Source organism: Notolepis coatsorum (genome assembly GCF_963971535.1).
Source record: "Notolepis coatsorum genome assembly, chromosome: 8".
In the NCBI taxonomy this organism is placed as follows: Eukaryota; Metazoa; Chordata; class Actinopteri; order Aulopiformes; family Paralepididae; genus Notolepis; species Notolepis coatsorum.
In genome coordinates this window covers 141,223,176-141,243,284 of record NC_140172.1, presented here as the reverse complement: position 1 = coordinate 141,243,284, position 20,109 = coordinate 141,223,176, and the positions used below count along the sequence as shown (strand labels likewise).

Genomic DNA, 20,109 nt, shown 5'->3' with positions numbered 1-20,109 from the left:
GTATGGGGAAGGAGTCATTTTTATATTCAGCAGCTGTCTATTGGAATAGTCTGCCCAGTGAACTGAAAACCATAGACAGTGCCGTTAGATTCAAGTCCAGCCTGAAGACATGGCTCAAAAGGGACTATACCTAGACACTTAGCTTAAGGCACCCTTGCATGTTGTATGAGTCTGTATGTATATAAATGTTAAATGGTATATGTGATGTGTTGTGATGTCACGTTTTGTATGATGCATGTTTTAAGCATCACATTCCCCCACCCCCCTACAAGGACCACAATGGAAATAAGCTCTGAGCTTTTTTGTGTTTTATCCTTGGCAGTATATCCCGACTGTGCTCTTCTGTCACATGTTTATTTTTTATATTGTCAAATAAAGTCATTCATTCATTCATTCAACAAACTTGTAGGGAACGTCAGGGTACTGTCCTGCCTCACTTCCAGTGATGAAGCTAAGCTATGCTAACGGAGCGTCTGTTCCCTAAGCTAAATGCACGCACAGAGACAAAAAAGGTATGCATCTTCTTGTCTAACTCCAGGGAAGATGTTAAATAAGCTAATTTCCCAAAATGTTGGAGTTATCCTTTAAACTAACCATAACCCTAATGTTAAAACAAACCGTCATAGTATTGCTGTGTTTGCATCAAGGTGGGTGAAAGATAAAACGAATTGTCGTCATATGTTCTCAGGATAACGAGTAATCGTGTTTAATAATTGTGATTTCAATAATCAAAATGATCGTGACTGTGACTTTTATATACGTATTTATATTTTCATAAATATTAGAGTTGCTTCTCTGAAGTGATATTAATGAATAAATAAATATCATGTATAGCCAGTAGAGGGCGCTGCCTCACCAGGCCCAGACCCTGCAGGAAGAGGAAGTGGTACAGGAACAGGATGCCGGTGGAGAGGAGGGCCCACCACATGTCCGTCAGCGGCTCAGGCTTGTAGACACCTGTTGAGGAAGAGACAGCGTCAGCTGGTAGGTTTGTTTATGAAACTTTACGGGTACCAGGGCTGTCGGTACCAGGGCTGTCTGTACCAGGGCTGTCGGTACCAGGGCTGTCGGTACCAGGGCTGTCGGTACCAGGGCTGTCTGTACCAGGGCTGTCTGTACCAGGGCTGTCTGTACCAGGTTCGTCGGTACCAGGGCCGTCGGTACCAGGGCTGTCGGTACCAGGGCTGTCTGTACCAGGGCCGTCGGTACCAGGGCTGTCAGTACCAGGGCCGTCAGTACCAGGGCTGTCTGTACCAGGTCCGTCGGTACCAGGTCCGTCGGTACCAGGTCTGTCTGTACCAGGGCTGTCTGTACCAGGGCTGTCTGTACCAGGGCTGTCGGTACCAGGGCTGTCTGTACCAGGGCTGTCGGTACCAGGGCTGTCTGTACCAGGGCTGTCGGTACCAGGGCTGTCTGTACCAGGGCTGTCGGTACCAGGGCTGTCTGTACCAGGGCTGTCAGTACCAGGGCTGTCTGTACTGCAGTAACAACTAGTGTGTTCCACGTCTTACACAGCCCCCGGTAAAACATAAGAAATGTACCACGGAATGAAGACCCGAACCGTTCATTTCCCTTTTGTTTTATTACCAAAACAAAAATCATAGTCACATTGTCCCTACCTTCCCTACCCATAAACACCATCCTCTAACCTACCACCTCCCTTTCCCCTTCCCTGTTTTCTCTCCATCTCCTGCCCCCCCCCCCCCCCCCCCTCGGTTTCCCTTACTTCCCCGATTGTTCCCCTACTGTTGCTTGTTGCTCGTGGTTTTATGTCTTGTGTATTCATACTGTTGCTTGTTGCTCGTGGTTTTACGTCTTGTGTACTATTCATACTGTTGCTTGTTGCTCGTGGTTTTATGTCTTGTGTATTCATACTGTTGCTTGTTGCTCGTGGTTTTATGTCTTGTGTATTCATACTGTTGCTTGTTGCTCGTGGTTTTACGTCTTGTGTATTCATACTGTTGCTTGTTGCTCGTGGTTTTATGTCTTGTGTACTATTCATACTGTTGCTTGTTGCTCGTGGTTTTATGTCTTGTGTATTCATACTGTTGCTTGTTGCTCGTGGTTTTATGTCTTGTGAGTTGTGTATTCATACTGTTGCTTGTTGCTCGTGGTTTTATGTCTTGTGTATTCATACTGTTGCTTGTTGTTCGTGGTTTTATGTCTTGTGTATTCATACTGTTGCTTGTTGCTCGTGGTTTTATGTCTTGTGTATTCATACTGTTGCTTGTTGCTCGTGGTTTTACGTCTTGTGTATTCATACTGTTGCTCGTTTCCCTGTGGTTCTACGTTTCTCTGTTCTTTGTTTTGCTTATTGTCAGCGTCTTTAGGTTATTGAAAAGCGCTGTATAAAAATAAAATCAATTATTATTATTACTGCATTACTGCATACATTAAGTGTCTTTGTTTCAATGTCCATGGTTTGGTTCACTGCTTAGTGTTTCTGCTGTGGCTCCTGGTCTGTTCCACCACACTCATGGTGGTGGAACAGTGCTTGCACCTCATGGTACCAAAGCACCTCAAAGGCACTAAAAACAAAATTACAAACATCACAAAACAAACTGGTCAGACTACTGCTTGACCTTACTGCTTGACCTCACCCCTGCCCACTTTGACAAACTAGGATGGCTTAGAGTAGACGACAGAGTACAGCAACTTGCAATGGGCCTGGTCTACAAGATACACTACACCACTCAGGTCAAAATACTTCCCAAAGGTCAGTGAATACCACGACCACAACACCAGAGGGAGCTCCACAAATCATGTTAAACCCAGATTCGGCTCAAACAAGGGACTAAACACGTTTCGCAATTATGCCACATCTATGTGGAACGCCCTACCCAAAGCCGTAAAGGAATGTGAATCACTACCCACCTTCAAAAACACTCTCAAAGAACACCTACCGGGGACTGCAATTCGAAACTGGCCCCTGTAAATGTCCAAACCCAACCCCCTCCAATGTACAGTTCCCCCCCCCCCACCACCTACATGTCCTGTTATTTTGTAACACGTTAGGAGATGAACGCGGACCACCCCGAGGCACAGGTCTACTTCACAGTTAAATACGTGAAATATGTGACAAGGAGACAGCGTCATTATGCCATAGTTGAACCCCAAATAAATGTATGTTTTTATTAGGGCTGTCCTATAAATATATATCAATATTATTAACGTGTTCATTTAAAAACCTTAAAAGGTGCTATAGATCAGTGGTTCCCAAACCGTTAGTTTTTACGGACCACTAGATTGTTATCAAGAACTTTCGTGGACCACCTCATTTTTACCAGTTTGGGAACCACTGCTGTAGATAACATTCAGCCACTAGATGTCACACTACTAGATCACCAGCCTGTCATTTATCCATGTGGGGAAATGGGAAGTAAGGAGGAGATACATGCAACACGTAAACATTTATTTGGACCCGCAAACATTTCTTTTAATGATAAATTAATTCATCATCATCATTTCTTGGGGAGGAAAAGCAATACTTTTATTCCGCACCTTTCTAAAAGCTCTGTGGATGGATAATTTTGTTTAAATGATTACTCTACATAACATTTTTATCTATAGCACCTTCAACACCATGTGGGGGGGGGGGGGGGGGGGGGGGCACACATGTAGAAACTGTTGTAATTCCTATCCTGATTCGAGGACACCCTAAAATTAAAGCTGAACGTCTGCACTTAAACATTATTGCTTCATTTCAAGTCCACTGTGGTGGTGTACAGAGTGGTAAAACGTGTCTGGAGCAGACTGTACTTAGTGATGATGGAGTGTGTACTTAGTGACAGTGGAGTGTGTACTTAGTGACAGTGGAGTGTGTACTTATAATGAATAGAATATTAGTTGACATCCCTACAAGTATAATTAGTTACTGCACACTACATCACCCCTGAGTGGAACATGGAAAGCCAAACTTTCCCCCACTGTACCGAAAACCTGTACCGAACCGTGACTTCAAAACCGAGGTACGTACCGAACCATGGTTTTTGTGTACCGTTACACCCCTAGTACTTAGTGACGGTGAAGTGTGTACATTAGTGACGGTGGAGTGTGTACTTAGTGACGGTGGAGTGTGTACTTAGTGACGGTGGAGTGTGTACTACTGGACTCACCTCCTCTCCTCAGGAGGTAGATAGGCACCAGGTAGAGCATGGAGTGCTGGATATAGTAGATCTCCTTCTCGAAGGGCAGCTGTGGAGAGAATCAGTGGCTTCAGTTTAAAGTCACCAGGCTGTCTGCCTCCTCAGAGCACATGATGTACAGCAGTTATCTGGCAAAGCAGCTTCAGTTCAACATCGTTCTCACATTAAAATTTGATACGTTTGGAATAACAACCTTAAGAATATGTGAAATTCACTATTGAGTTTGGTAGGGCTGACCTTCGAATTTTATTTTGGAATTCGAAGCTTCGGGGCCGAGATTCGATATTAATTCGAATCTTCGAGAAAAAATAAAATATATATATATATATATATATATTATATATATATATATATTATAAATAATTTTGTTTATTTAAAAAAAATATATATATATGTTGTGGGACTTGTACAGCACTTTGTTCAACTTTGTCAGTGCTGTAAAGTTTAAACCTTTTAAAATCTTAGACAAACGAAACACTTTGCTTTCATGAAATATTGTAAGCCGTCATTTGAGACTTGATAAAAGCAGCACAATGAACACAAATCTGTCAGTGCAGAGTCCGACCTCATCTTAAATAACAAACAGCATTGCTTGTTGTAATTAACAAAGAGAGGCAGAGTTGATTTAGCAAAAAATAAGTATTTACGTATTTAAGACAGCCCTAGAGTTTGGTGGCATTTATGTATAGATATAATTGTGTTTCTCTGGGATTTAAGATAAGGGAGATAAGGAAAATGCGGGCGGAGATATGGGGGAGGGGAGGTACAGGTATGGGCAAAAATATATCGGAATCTAAAATCTGAGAAAAATAAACAGTGTAAACAATATAATCCATTCTGAATATAAAAATGAGAAAAATAAACAGTGTAAACAAAAGGTGCAGATGAGGGTCTGTGTGTCCCATCAGTTATATTATACATTACAATAAATATAGGCAATAAAGAATTTCACAAATACACACTGTGCTCCTAAATGATTTTTCTGGTTCGCACAAATCAATTTTTAGAGGCAAATGCGAGTGAAATGCTCGCACTGTATAGCCCTGATATAATACTCTAATATGCTCATATGGCTCCCAATTATTTTACACGCCAGAGTGGCTGAGTAGCCTCTGTAATTTACCATCCAAAGAGGAAATCTACACACCATTGGCGTTTGGCGGGTGCTTATTTTGTTCTACACGCCATTGGTGTTTGGCGGGTGCTTATTTTGTTCCCTGCCTCCAACCAGACCAATCAGCATCCTTTACTAGAAGGGGGGGGGGCTCACCAGAGGCCTGTGATACGATGTTATCACCAGACTAGAGTCACAATATTGTAATATCACAATATTGCGATGTATTACCTTTTTTCAACTGCAAATTATGTCCCCAATGGAAAACTGTTAACATCTGCAATACAAATATATATATGTCATCCGTTTTATCTAATAAGGTAACGTTTTCAGTCTGTTCACCTCACTCCAATAATCTTTATTGCAATAAAATGGGATTGTCAAGGAAAATAAATAAATAATAATTTTTTATAATAAATATTAAATATCAATACTTGGCATCACTAGATCAATCAAATATTGTCACGCAAAATATTGAAATGTATTGCTGTATTGACCCCCCCCCCTAATGACTAGCTGTCTACTTCTACCCACCCTTCTCCGATACCAGCCAGACTGGAAGTACTTTCACACTGAACAATGAGCTGAAATGGAGGAATGCGCGTGCGAGTACGGTATCGGGTAAAGCCGCCCTAACAATCTGGGCCAAAAGTGGGAGCGGCCTGTCGAGCCGCTGCCCGTGGAACTGAACCCATTCCCAGGTCTCTCAATGCCCGTGGAACTGAACACATTCCCAGGACTCAATGCCCGTGGAACTGAACATATTCCCAGGTCTCAATGCCCGTGGAACTGAACACATTCCCAGGACTCAATGCCCGTGGAACTGAACACATTCCCAGGACTCTGCCCGTGGAACTGAACACATTCCCAGGACTCAATGCCCGTGGAACTGAACACATTCCCAGGACTCTGCCCGTGGAACTGAACACATTCCCAAGTCTCAATGCCCATGGAACTAAACCATTCCCAGGACTCAATGCCCGTGGAACTAAACCCATTCCCAGGTCTCAATGCCCATGGAACTAAACCCATTCCCAGGACTCAATGCCCGTGGAACTGAACACATTCCCAGGTCTAAATGCCAGTGGAACTGAACCCATTCCCAGGACTCAATGCCCGTGGAACTGAACACATTCCCAGGACTCAATGCCCGTGGAACTGAACCCATTCCCAGGTCTAATGCTGAAAGATAACCATATTTTAGCACATTCTGGCCTCTGGCTTCCAGCTCTGAGGAAGCCCATGTTCCAGGTTCTATGGCAAATACAGCCACGAGGGGAAACTACGGCAACATCCTCTTTGCAGCAGGAAGTAACGGGTTCCGGGTTTATGGGAAATGTGTTATTAATTTTGATAAAACACGGACACTTATATATTAATATTGAATCACTCCATAGCTATCGCCTTTCTCTGTCTAGACCGACATGTTTCAAGATTCTTATACCAAGCATTCAGAATTAATATAGCCCATTTGTCAGATGCCTGATCAGAAAAATATGAACGTAGATATTCAAAAGGATCATTGTGTGTCATAGGAACCCTTTCCCTGAACTGAAGAATCAGTATCTTTTACTTTATAAAGTACTTGACTTAAAACTTAAAATGGCTGTTATGACATGGCTTTGTTTAATCACTGCAGTAATACAGTATGCATTTAAGATCATCACTGGTAAATGTGGGGCAAGGAAAATACATTTCAACTAAATATATGATTGTCATATTAGTTGTGACGCCTTGGTATAAATACAGTAAACAAATGACACCGTTGCCAATGTTTCCCCCTAAGCATGTTCTAAGTCAAGAGACAATAAGGGACTAATTGATTAATAATAATTATTTAGTTAAAAAAAAAAAAATGCTAATGATAATCTCATTATAATTCACAAGGTTTAAAATAGTCTAAAATGCTGAATAAATTAATAAATGCTATAACGTTTCTATGCTTTCAATTCTATGTTATGACATCACTGTGTGGTTTTAGCTGTGGCGCATTGCCCATAACGTTGGCGTGTTGCTAATCCTAGTATGATGCTCGGGGGAGAACAGAAAGTAAACAGGACTCTGCTGCATGTCTTGACAAAGAGCGCCACATTGTTGGTGGGAATGTCTAAAACACACTTTAGATGATTGTTTTTTTAGTTGCAGCTGCTCCGGAACATATATACTGTTGCCCTGCTTTGACTGGGTGGAGCCATCTTACATCGTCATGGCGACGCCCCGACACACATGGTGCACATTTATGTATTTCCATAATCAATGACGTGGACGAGTTGCCCCAATAGCAAACCCCATCCTCTCAACTCAACTTATTTGAGTTGATATTGAAATCGCCATTACAAACATGATTACTCATTTATTTGAGAACATCATATGACGACGGCTGAATTTGTTTCCCCTTTCTTCTCGACCAAAGGCTGCCTTTCTGTCACCTTCTACAAGTTACCAACGGCTGCCTTTCTGTTATATTCTACAAGTTACCAAAGGCTGCCTTCCTGTGACCTCCTACAAGTTACCAAAGGCTGCCTTTCTGTCACCTTCTACAAGTTACCAACGGCTGCCTTTCTGTTATATTCTACAAGTTACCAAAGGCTGCCTTCCTGTGACCTCCTACAAGTTACCAAAGGTTGTCTTTCTGTCATCTTCTACAAGTTACCAAAGGTTGTCTTTCTGTCATCTTCTACAAGTTACCAAAGGCTGCCTTTCTGTCATCTTCTACAAGTTACCAAAGGCTGCCTTTCTGTCATCTTCTACAAGTTACCTAAGGCTGACTTTCTGTCATCTTCTACAAGTTACCAATGGCTGCCTTTCTGTCATCTTCTACGAGTTACCAAAGGCTGCCTTTCTGTCGTCTTCTACAAGTTACCAAAGGCTGCCTTTCTGTCGTCTTCTACAAGTTACCAAAGGCTGCCTTTCTGTCATCTTCTACAAGTTACCAGTGGCTGCCTTTCTGTCATCTTCTACAAGTTACCAGAGGTTGTCTTTCTGTCATCTTCTACAAGTTACCAAAGGCTGCCTTTCCGTCATCTTCTACAAGTTACCAAAGGCTGCCTTTCTGTCGTCTTCTACAAGTTACCAAAGACTGCCTTTCTGTCATCTTCTACAAGTTACCAAAGGCTGCCTTTCTGTAATCTTTTACAAGTTACCAAAGGCTGCCTTTCTGTCATCTTCTACAAGTTACCAAAGACTGCCTTTCTGTCATCTTCTACAAGTTACCAAAGGCTGCCTTTCTGTCATCTTCTACAAGTTACCAAAGGCTGCCTTTCTGTCACCTTCTACAAGTTACCAAAGGCTGCCTTTCTGTCATCTTCTACAAGTTACCAAAGGCTGCCTTTCTGTCATCTTCTACAAGTTACCAAAGGCTGTCTTTTTGTCATCGTCTACAAGTTACCAAAGGCTGCCTTTCTGTCATCGTCTACAAGTTACCAAAGGTTGTCTTTCTGTCATCTTCTACAAGTTACCAAAGGCTGCTTTTCTGTTATCTTCTAATCTACAAGTTACCAAAGACGTTTCAAAATAACTCCTCCTCCCTCTCAACAGCAGCTGAAACTACTGTTTGGGCTTGAGAGGGGGGGGGGACGACTGCTGTGAAGGAAGGGTGCACTGTGTTTGCAACACAAGCCAAAATGAGAGCAACACGGCATGCGGCGCAATAATCGCTTTATCTCGACATCCTAACTGAAATTGAAACTGGATGAATCACTCAGCTCTACCACACGTAAAGTGCAGCTCTACCACAAGTGCAATACCAAGCGGGGCTCTTTTGCCTAGAGGCCGGCAGGCTGCTGTTTGACAGCATTACGGATCCTACCTTTAAGTTCAGTTCTCACATCTAAACGAGGTTTAGGTTTTTAGTGTCGCCAGCGGGTGTGTGGAGCAGAATGGAACTTCATACAGGGGTGTTAACGGCTCACACAAACACTCTGAAGAGCCAACAAAAACCACCGCGCCCCGTTCACCTTCTATGGAGAAAGCCCCGGATCTTTCCATCCCGGCAGTGCCCTCGCAGAGATTCCAAGAGAATCCAGTACAGAGAGACTCAGAAGGAGCTTCTATCCCCAGGCCATCAGGATGCTCAACGACAATGTAACAAACCACACTCACAGCACACACACACACACATCCACACGCACACACTCACTTTAAATAGATATAGATTTTATGATGTGAATTTGTATACATTTTTTATTTGTGTTTTGTTGTTTTTTTATTCGTATTTTTTGTTGTACATTTGTATTGTATTTGTTTTGTCCAGGACCCCAGGAAGACTAGAGGCTCTTTCATGTGTCTCTAATGGGGATCCTTTAATAAACATAAACATAAATAAACACTCACCCTAACACCCACTCTACTCACTTTAAAACACTTTATATTTATTAACAAAGAGATTTGCACTACAACCTCATTGCACCTTACCCTAAGTTGTACCTGATCCCATTGCTGCATTGTACCTCACTGTTACTATTTTTTTTTACTCTGCATTGTATATATATATATATATATATATGTATATTGATTGACTGAACACTTTTTGTTTAGGTACTCTTGACTTTTTCTATTTTATACTTTTTATCTATTTTTATCTAGCACACTCAGGAGCTCATACAGAAAAAAAGCATTTCATGGAAAAGTATTCTGTATTTTACGACAACTATTAAAGAAACTTGAAACTTGAATCCGAGAGAAGAAGAATGTGAGAGATCCTCAGGAGGGGAGTGATGATGATGCATGTGAGCCGTGATGCGCCCCGTGATCAGCCCCATGATGCGCCCCGGGGCTCAGAGAGAAACACACTGACACCGTGTGTACCGGGCGGGAACACTTTGCAGCCACTACGTCTGACGGAGATCTATTACGTACCAGTCTGGTGTTGACCACGGGGAAGAGGAGAGCCAGCAGAGCACCGTTTAGCATGTGGACCTGCAGCCTGAGGAGACAGAGACAACAACGTCACTCTACAATATTTGACCAATTTCACGAACATACTAGCAAAAATATTTAAAGGGGAACTATCTTATAAATGGCCTTTTTCAGTGTTTAGCATTGTTTCCTAGCTATGTGGACTTATATTAATATGATCTATGTCTCTAATTCTCATATTGGCGCATTCTTCCAATTCTCCTCTCACAATATTCACCCTCACTGAACTGAGTCATCTGAAAATGTGCTGATTTGTGATGTCAGAGAGACTCAGCTGCATAATAATGTCCTCAGTTGGCACCAGGCCACACAGTGGTTGGAGCCCAGCCTCAAAACGGCTTAAGATCTTGAGGTAGAAAAATGCTGTTTTTGAGGACTTGATTAGAAATACAAAACAATTAATTAATAAAAAAAAAATTACAGAGGTGTTCCATAAACTCACAGGAATTGTGTAAAAGTGCCCAAATAGTGAAAGAAATAGTAAAATAGTTCCCCTTTAAACAAAAATGGATTTGCGAGATTTGTGTGTGACGCCTCACTGTGCCTCAGTAACAGTATATAAACTCTTCCTGGACATTTTACATCTACATTTTACATTTCTACTGTACATTTGACTGTATATTTCTGGCTGTGTATTTTCTGGCTGTGTATGTATGTATATTATACATATTTTAGAATGTATATCTTAGACTGTATTTTTATTTGTACTCTCTTTGTGATCCGTGGTGCCGAATTTCCCTTGGGATCAATGACGCACTTCTATTCTATCCATTATATTCGACTCTATTCTATGAACCAGAAAAACAAACGAGGACTGGAGTGACATGTTTGTTGTGTTGGAGTAACAGGTTTGTTGTGTTGGAATACCTTAGCGTTATCCAAAAGATAAAAACAATGTTTTGTAGACTATTGACATTGACTGACACATGATGAGTGGAGAGACTGCAGACAGAGTGGAGGTCACGAGGACATGGCGTTGACAGCCTCCAGGACATGTGTTCCGGCAACAATTCCCTTCTAACACATACTTTCCCGTCTGGCCAAGTTAACCATTCTGTGATGTCTATGTTTATCAGTGACTTCAAATATGAAAGAAAAACAACGTGTGACCGATTGTTAGAGATAGATGAGCCGTTCAGAGAGACAGGGGTCTTGTTAACCCTTTCAATCACTACCACACTACAGCAGGTTAACCCTTTCACTACCACACTACAGACGGTTAACCCTTTCACTAGCACACTACAGACGGTTTTAACCCTTTCACTACCACACTACAGGTTAACCTTTCACTACCACACTACAGAAGGTTAACCTTTCACTACCACACTACAGACGGCTAACCCTTTCACTACCACACTACAGACTAGGGATGCCCCGATCGATCGGCCAGCGATCGGTATCGGCCGATATTCAGTATAAATATGAGATAGGTGAATTCCGATAATGCTTTATTTTCGCCGATCGTGAAAACCGATCGAAAAACATGATCCAATTCTTAGCGGAGATCTCACTCGCTGACTTCTCTCTCAGACACAGAGCTGCAGCGCACTGCTCCTCTCCTCCTCCTCCTCCTCCTCCTGCCCCTCCCGCACCCGTGTCAACAAGCTCCAGCAATAGTCTGCTCTAGTGCATGCAACCTCTGTGAGTTAACGTTAGCTACCTAGCTATCGTTACTGTTTAAACAAAACGACCCAGTCAACTATTCACTTTTAGTTTAATACATGAGGCATTGTCTAACGGTATCTAGCTGGCAACAAATGCTCCAGAAATAGTCTAGTAGTGCATGATACCTCCGTTAGCTCGGTAGCTCACGTTAGCTCACGTTAGCTCCCTGTTTACACGGAATGCCCCAGTAAACTAAATAGTTCACTGAGGCCAGGGTTAGAAAAAAAAAAAAAAAAAAAGGGCTTTTTTGCCCCCCTTAATTGATTTTCGGGGGCTTTTTTTTTATTTCGGGGGCACTGAATTTTTATGATAAACGGTTATTAAACATCCTTATCATTTAAAAAATACAACTCAATTAATCTAATTTCCACAACTCCATCATACTCCGCTTTAAATTTTTTTATTTGAGGACCTGGAGAATCTGCTTCTCAGACTCGGTTAAGCTTAGGCACTCTTTCGAAGTTGGTTAAGGTTAGAGTTTGTCTTAGAGCATGGCGATAGAACGCCAGGTAGTTTGCAGGCTGTTTGACGTGGAAATGGGCAAAGACACAGCTTGTCACACGATTGGGCAAACGCGTCAGTGGCCAATCAGAGAGCGTCTCCGAGAAATGCGGCTAGGTTTCGCAAACACGCGTCAGTGCGCACAGGGGTGAAATAGTGTGTCACAGCTGGGAGCGTTGCGGTGTTTGCAATGGAGGAGAAGTTTGGTTCGCTTGTAAATAAACTATTCACATAAATGAAACAAAACGTAATATTAATGTCTCCATCAGGGTTTCCGTTAGAAAATACTGGGGGCGGTCTCCGTGTCCTGGAAGATTTCAATCTCCCGGAGAAATTCCGGTCAGTTTATTGAGCTTAAAAACAATTGATAGGCAGGCTATATAAAGAATGACATCCCCAAGGCATGTAGATTTATAATATTTTTACTTAAAACTAGGCTACTTTTGCGTATATATACAGTCATTAATATATTCCAAATAAAATAAGTCCCTCAAGACTCCGTGCTGCTGCTGACGAAGCGATAAACTCATCCCAATAGTATGCAACTGCAGAGCCGCAGAGCCAGCGGCGCTATCAGGTCCGGTCTGGGGACTGCTCAGCAGCGCCACCCACCCAACAGCTGAATTGCCAATGGCTGAATTGGAGTATTGCACTGTGCGGGCACAACTGTGAGCTCTGCGGCTCTGCAGTTGCATGCTTCTCGATAATCCAGCACCAAGCTCCGCCATTCTCATCAGCAAACCACAAGTCGCGAGGGAATTATTTTCACAGGACATTATGACCGGAGATATTTAAATATGTCGGACTTCAACAGAATATATATAATTAGTAAACTGTCAGGGGCATTTTGTGCCCCCCTTAACTGATTTTCGAGGGCATTTTGTCCATTTTCACGGGCATTTTGCCCAGAGCCCCCGTTAATTTCGAACCCTGACTGAGGCGTTGTCTTAACGTTATCTAGCCGGCTAGCAGTAGCTACAGATAGCTCCTGATATCAATGTCTTATTGATTCGATGCGTATTCGAGCCCCTGGCTAGCTGAGGGAGTAGGGTATATCTGCAGAGCCGCAGATATACCCTGCTGAGGGCATGCTGAATGTGATTTGACCAAAGCAGAGTATATACACAGACAGTGGAGCTGTTTGCCGATAGCGAGCATTTTGACTTGTTGCGTGGTGGCGATGTCTCGCAGATAATACAACTACAAGTATAATTATATAATATATATATTTTATAAAAAAAAAAAAAAAAAAAAACGTATATATTTAATTTTTAATAAAACCAAAAACGATCGGTATCGGTCGATATGGCTCATAGACGATCGGTGATCGGTATCAGTGGCAAAAAATGTGATCGGGGCATCCCTACTACAGACTGTTAACCCTTTCACTACCACACTACAGAAGGTTAACATTTCACTACCACACTACAACAAATAACTTATTTATTGAAGTACAGTGTAAATATGGTTGCACACTAGTTTAAATATATATATTTATTTGTATTCTTTATTTTGACCGAAGTACGTCGTCGGTACAACCGAGTATCGATTCACGTCAGATGAACCGGTGTCACATTTCGGTACCTAAGACCCTCCCAGTTAGAAAATAATCAAAAATTTCCAAATTCCAATGAACACAATTGTAATTTCATAATACACAGACCAGCGCACCTTCAATGACATGCAATTATCATTTCATAATGGACACAGACCAGCGCACCTTCAATGACGCGCAATTGTCATTTCATAATAGACACAGACCAGCACACCTTCATGCTATGACACCTAGCTCGTCAGCCCTGCGTTGGACAGCCCTGTGACAACTCCTGTCTAGAAGTTATTACCTCCATCTATTCAGCTTTGCATCCTCGCCATTCCTGTATGCCTACGTTGTGGTAAAAACCTAAACTAACCCTGAGCCAACCCTGGAAACAGTCACACTCCGCGACATCAGTTTCAGTTTTGAGTTCTCGCTCTCCAAAAAAACTCCAAAAAAAGACTACATTGTTTCAATGTACAGTGATATACAGATTACAGAGTGATGCAAAAATGTAATTTAATTCCAAATCACATTATGCAACATAATAATATATATGACTTAAGCAATTTATTATACATTTTCTCAAATTTTAGTGTTCTTTTGCTGTTTTCCACAGGTATTTGAGTGTTTGCTGTGATATCATTGAGGAGTAAGGTTATCTATTAGATCATGATGGATTCAGTCAGAGTCTATTTGCTTTGCCTAACTGCAGTGTTTGTTTTGTTTAAGTGTCTTATTTATAGTTATTTTTTAATGTGTTTTGTCAAACTATTTTGATCATGTAAGTTATTGGACCCTAGGAAGAACTCATCTTCAACTTATCTTTCTAATAATGTTATTTAGTTCTTCCTTCTTACTTTTCTTTGTCTGCAGAGTATTTAATTACCCCTTTTATGTATTTTCTTGCTATACATTTTTGTATCAGAATATCCAAAAAATAAAACAATACATTATACATATCTCTATGTTGTTTTGTAAAATGTCCAAACCAATATTGGTAAAACAGAAAATGAGCAGGATGTGACTATTCCAAAACAAGAACATACATGTCAAGTTGTAGTCATTCCATTTGAGTTTCTATCCTCGGAAGATACAAACGGACGTATTAAAATTCTCCCCAGGTTCCTTAGCCAAGCTAACCAAGACGTCTTCTTTGGGAACCGAGTCACTAAGACCAGAGTGCCAGCGTTGGCGTTGGTCCAGTCCCCTTGGCCACGGTGAGAGTGGTTACCAAGCCTACCGTTCAGTTACGAGCCTCGATTTAAACCCCAGTGTACAGTGTAGACACCTAGGCTTTCTGTCTGCAGTCTACTTTAAACCCCAGTGTACAGTGTAGACACCTAGGCTTTCTGTCTGCAGTCTACTTTAAACCCCAGTGTACGATACAGACACCTAGGCTTTCTGTCTGCAGTCTACTTTAAACCCCAGTGTACGATACAGACACCTAGGCTTTCTCTCAGCAGTCTACTTTAGTTAAACCCCAGTGTACGATACAGACACCTAGGCTTTCTGTCTGCAGTCTGTCACTTTGAGCTAATTCCAATATGAAATAATGACATTAAAGGATGAAACTAAACCGTTGTTTCCCTGCACGTCTCCGTACTAGTAGAAAACAAGTTCACGCCTTTGCAGAACATCATCAAAAACATGTAAACATTGGCCCAGATAGTGGACAATTCATATGGTTTAGTGTCAGTCCGTTTTGCCCCCTCCCCCCAAAGAACATTAGATTAGATTAGATTCTGTCTGCAGTCATTTGAGTGAATCCCTTATGAAATAATGACATTAAAGGATGAAACTAAACTGTGGTTTCCTGCACGTCCGTACTAGTTGGCAGCTCTTAAATGGTGCATTTATATAACAGCTTTTGTTTTATCCAAAGTGCTTTACAATTTGTTCCTCACATTCACTCACACATTCACACACTGACGGCAGAGGCAACCATGCAAGGTGCCAACCTGCTCATCGGGAGCAGTTAGGGGTTAAGTTAGGGCTGGGCGATATAACGATAACGATAAATATCGCGATATATTTTAATACTCGAAATCGAATATCGAAATAAAAAAATTAAAATCGTTTTTTTTTTTTTTTACCTTCAACAGGGCAGTTTTAAAACAGAGACAGTGGACACAGACTTGTCTTTCTTGCCTGCAACTTAAAGTAATGGCTTTGCTTGTCCAAATGACAATACTGACCAAATTGAGATTTATTTTTCTCTTGTCCATTTATTTTGTTTGCTTTCTAATTTAAAATACAGTTTGAAACCGTCTGTACACAGTAGGCTATGTGTGCTAGCAGAGCTAGACTCCAGTCACGAGTCACAGTGCACATGTGCGGTGGTTTGTCCACCAAAAAAGCGCCAAAAGATCGAAGATAAACTAGCAGAGCCAGAACTGTTCAACTCCCCTGGAGCCACAGCCAGCAGAGAAGCCGGTTTACTTTAGCTTTTAAACCAGCCTGAGAACTGGAGTGTGAGGGGATGTAACACTAAAGATGGCGGCAACGACAAAGAATTGCTGCAAAATAAACATACATCTGTTGTTTAAAAAAAAAAAATAATAATAATAATACAATTCGATAATTATCGATAGAGAAATATGATAACATTATCATATAGTTATCGCAAAATATGATTTTTTTCCATATCGCCCAGCCCTAGGTTAAGTGTCTTGCTCAAGGACACTTACACGCTGCCCGGGAGGAGCGGGAATCGAACCAGGAACCTCTGGATTACCAGATGACTTCTCTACCTCCTGAGCCACTGTCGCCCCCCACCCCCCCAGCTCTTGCCAGTAGTCTTTCCATGTAAACATAACTTGCTATGTGCAAATGTTTTGCCATGTATGAAAGGAAGCCAAAGGATGCTCCACTCCAAAATAGAAGTCTCCAGCTCTGATCCAGGTGTACGTATGTTGTCATGCAGGGCACGAGGCGAGACTCTTATTCTGAAGTCCAGCTTCCTTTCACCTCCTGACAACTGCTGCTGACGAGTATATATTATTTGTAGTTTTTTCTGATTTAAATTATGTATATCAGAACAGGCAGCTCAGAACAGACAGCTCAGAACAGCTCAGAACAGACAGCTCAGAACAGACAGCTCAGAACAGACAGCTCAGAACAGGCAGCTCAGAACAGCTCAGAACAGGCAGCTCAGAACGGCTCAGAACAGACAGCTCAGAACAGTTCAGAACAGAACAGCTCAGAACAGCTCAGAACAGCTCAGAACAGGCAGCTCAGAACAGTTCAGAACAGAACAGCTCAGAACAGGCAGCTCAGAACAGTTCAGAACAGCTCAGAACAGACAGCTCAGAACAGCTCAGAACAGACAGTTCAGAACAGACAGCTCAGAACAGCTCAGAACAGACAGCTCAGAACAGTTCAGAACAGACAGCTCAGAACAGACAGCTCAGAACAGTTCAGAACAGCTCAGAACAGCTCAGAACAGCTCAGAACAGTTCAGAACAGACAGCTCAGAACAGCTCATAACAGCTCAGAACAGGCAGATAACAGTTCAGAACAGACAGCTCAGAACAGTTCAGAACAGACAGCTCAGAACAGACAGCTCAGAACAGAACAGTTCAGAACAGACAGCTCAGAACAGCTCATAACAGCTCAGAACAGGCAGATAACAGCTCAGAACAGACAGCTCAGAACAGTTCAGAACAGACAGCTCAGAACAGACAGCTCAGAACAGTTCAGAACAGCTCAGAACAGAACAGCTCAGAACAGACAGCTCAGAACAGACAGCTCAGAACAGACAGCTCAGAACAGACAGTTCAGAACAGACAGCTCAGAACAGCTCAGAACAGACAGCTCAGAACAGCTCAGAACAGACAGCTCAGAACAGACAGATCAGAACAGACAGTTCAGAACAGACAGCTCAGAACAGCTCAGAACAGACAGCTCAGAACAGACAGCTCAGAACAGCTCAGAACAGACAGCTCAGAACAGCTCAGAACACCTCAGAACAGACAGTTCAGAACAGACAGCTCAGAACAGACAGCTCAGAACAGCTCAGAACAGACAGCTCAGAACAGGCAGCTCAGAACAGCTCAGAACAGGCAGCTCAGAACGGCTCAGAACAGACAGCTCAGAACAGTTCAGAACAGAACAGCTCAGAACAGCTCAGAACAGCTCAGAACAGGCAGCTCAGAACAGTTCAGAACAGAACAGCTCAGAACAGGCAGCTCAGAACAGTTCAGAACAGCTCAGAACAGACAGCTCAGAACAGCTCAGAACAGACAGTTCAGAACAGACAGCTCAGAACAGCTCAGAACAGACAGCTCAGAACAGTTCAGAACAGACAGCTCAGAACAGACAGCTCAGAACAGTTCAGAACAGCTCAGAACAGCTCAGAACAGCTCAGAACAGTTCAGAACAGACAGCTCAGAACAGCTCATAACAGCTCAGAACAGGCAGATAACAGCTCAGAACAGACAGCTCAGAACAGTTCAGAACAGACAGCTCAGAACAGACAGCTCAGAACAGAACAGTTCAGAACAGACAGCTCAGAACAGCTCATAACAGCTCAGAACAGGCAGATAACAGCTCAGAACAGACAGCTCAGAACAGTTCAGAACAGACAGCTCAGAACAGACAGCTCAGAACAGTTCAGAACAGCTCAGAACAGAACAGCTCAGAACAGACAGCTCAGAACAGACAGCTCAGAACAGACAGCTCAGAACAGACAGTTCAGAACAGACAGCTCAGAACAGCTCAGAACAGACAGCTCAGAACAGCTCAGAACAGACAGCTCAGAACAGACAGATCAGAACAGACAGTTCAGAACAGACAGCTCAGAACAGCTCAGAACAGACAGCTCAGAACAGACAGCTCAGAACAGCTCAGAACAGACAGCTCAGAACAGCTCAGAACACCTCAGAACAGACAGTTCAGAACAGACAGCTCAGAACAGACAGCTCAGAACAGACAGCTCAGTGCCTCCGTCAGGAGCGGGAAGATGTTTTGTAGCAAACGAAGGAAAGACTACGCCCTTCGCGGAGATCATCATGTAGATTCATATGGTTTTAGTGAACCTGTTTTACCCCCTCAAGCCCAAGAACAGTAGATTAAATTAGATTAGGTTAAGAAAATGTATCGTCATCATACAGCACAAGTACAGAACAACAACAAGAAGTTTGGCAGCCAACCAGAGTGCAAATGTAGCAGTAGTGCAATAGTAATACACAATGTACAGGTGATTAAACTGGGTATACAATATATGAGTTAGTACTACTGAGTAATAGTGCTAATCAGAGTTGTAGTAAAGACAGTATGGTAGTAAGTAGGGATGCCCCGATCGATCGGCCAGCGATCGGTATCGGCCGATATTCAGTATAAATATGAGATTGTGAATTCCGATAATGCTTTATTTTCGCCGATCGTGAAAACTGATCGATGACACGCGCGAAAAACATGATCCAATTCTCAGCGGAGTTCTCACTCGCTGTCTTCTCTCTCAGGCACACACAGCTGCTGCTGCTGCACGCCTTGCCCCTCCCCCTCCCCCTCACAGACCCATGTCAACAAATGCTCCGGCAAGAGTCGAGTGCATGAGCAGTTTGAGCACCTCTTTCAACATAACTGAACCATTAAACAAAATGGCCCAGTCAACTATTCACTTTAGTTTAATGCATGAGGCGTTGTCTAATGTTATCTAGCTGGCTAGCTACTGATAGCTCCTGATATCAACGTCTGATATCATCATTTTGGCATTCGTGTATGTCATAAATGTTATGATGAATTGAAAATGGGCGACCCTGATGTAAAGAAGACAAAAGTCTTTCTCTGGTCTGCATCCCCTTACAAATTGTGTGTATTGAGCTGTACTGTATTGTACCCATTCTGCAATCTGTTAATAAAACTTTCAATCAATCAAGCATTGGCTAACTAGCTATCGTTGTTCTGTGAGCTAACGTTAGCTACCTAGCTAATGTTACTGTTTAAACAAAATGACCCAGTAAACTATTCACTTTAGTTTAATACATGAAGCGTTGTCTAACGTTATCTAGCCGGCTAGCAGTAGCTACAGATAGCTCCTGATATCAATGTCTTATAACATAATTGACAGCATTCGTTTTTGCAGCTGTTGGCTAATTAGCTATCGTGCTTCATAGCTGTAACTGAACACTGAGAACAACTTATAAGTTTCAGTTCATAGGAAAATACTTTGACTATAATGGTCAGAAGTAAATTAACTTAGATACTGTTATGCTTAACACCCAGTA

The 20,109-nt window shown here is 42.3% G+C and overlaps 1 protein-coding gene across 1 annotated transcript in view; it reads right to left on the bottom strand.

Annotated features, from left to right (window-relative positions):
* Window positions 1–20,109, bottom strand: part of tmem164 (transmembrane protein 164) — a 62,917-nt gene that overhangs the window by 2,681 nt on the left and 40,127 nt on the right. The window contains exons 3-5 of the mRNA XM_084319667.1: window positions 10,117–10,183; window positions 4,116–4,194; window positions 857–957 (exon numbers count right to left, since the gene is read on the bottom strand). Of these exons, the coding sequence (XP_084175793.1) occupies window positions 857–957; window positions 4,116–4,194; window positions 10,117–10,183 (247 nt within the window). The remainder of the gene's footprint in view (window positions 1–856; window positions 958–4,115; window positions 4,195–10,116; window positions 10,184–20,109) is intronic.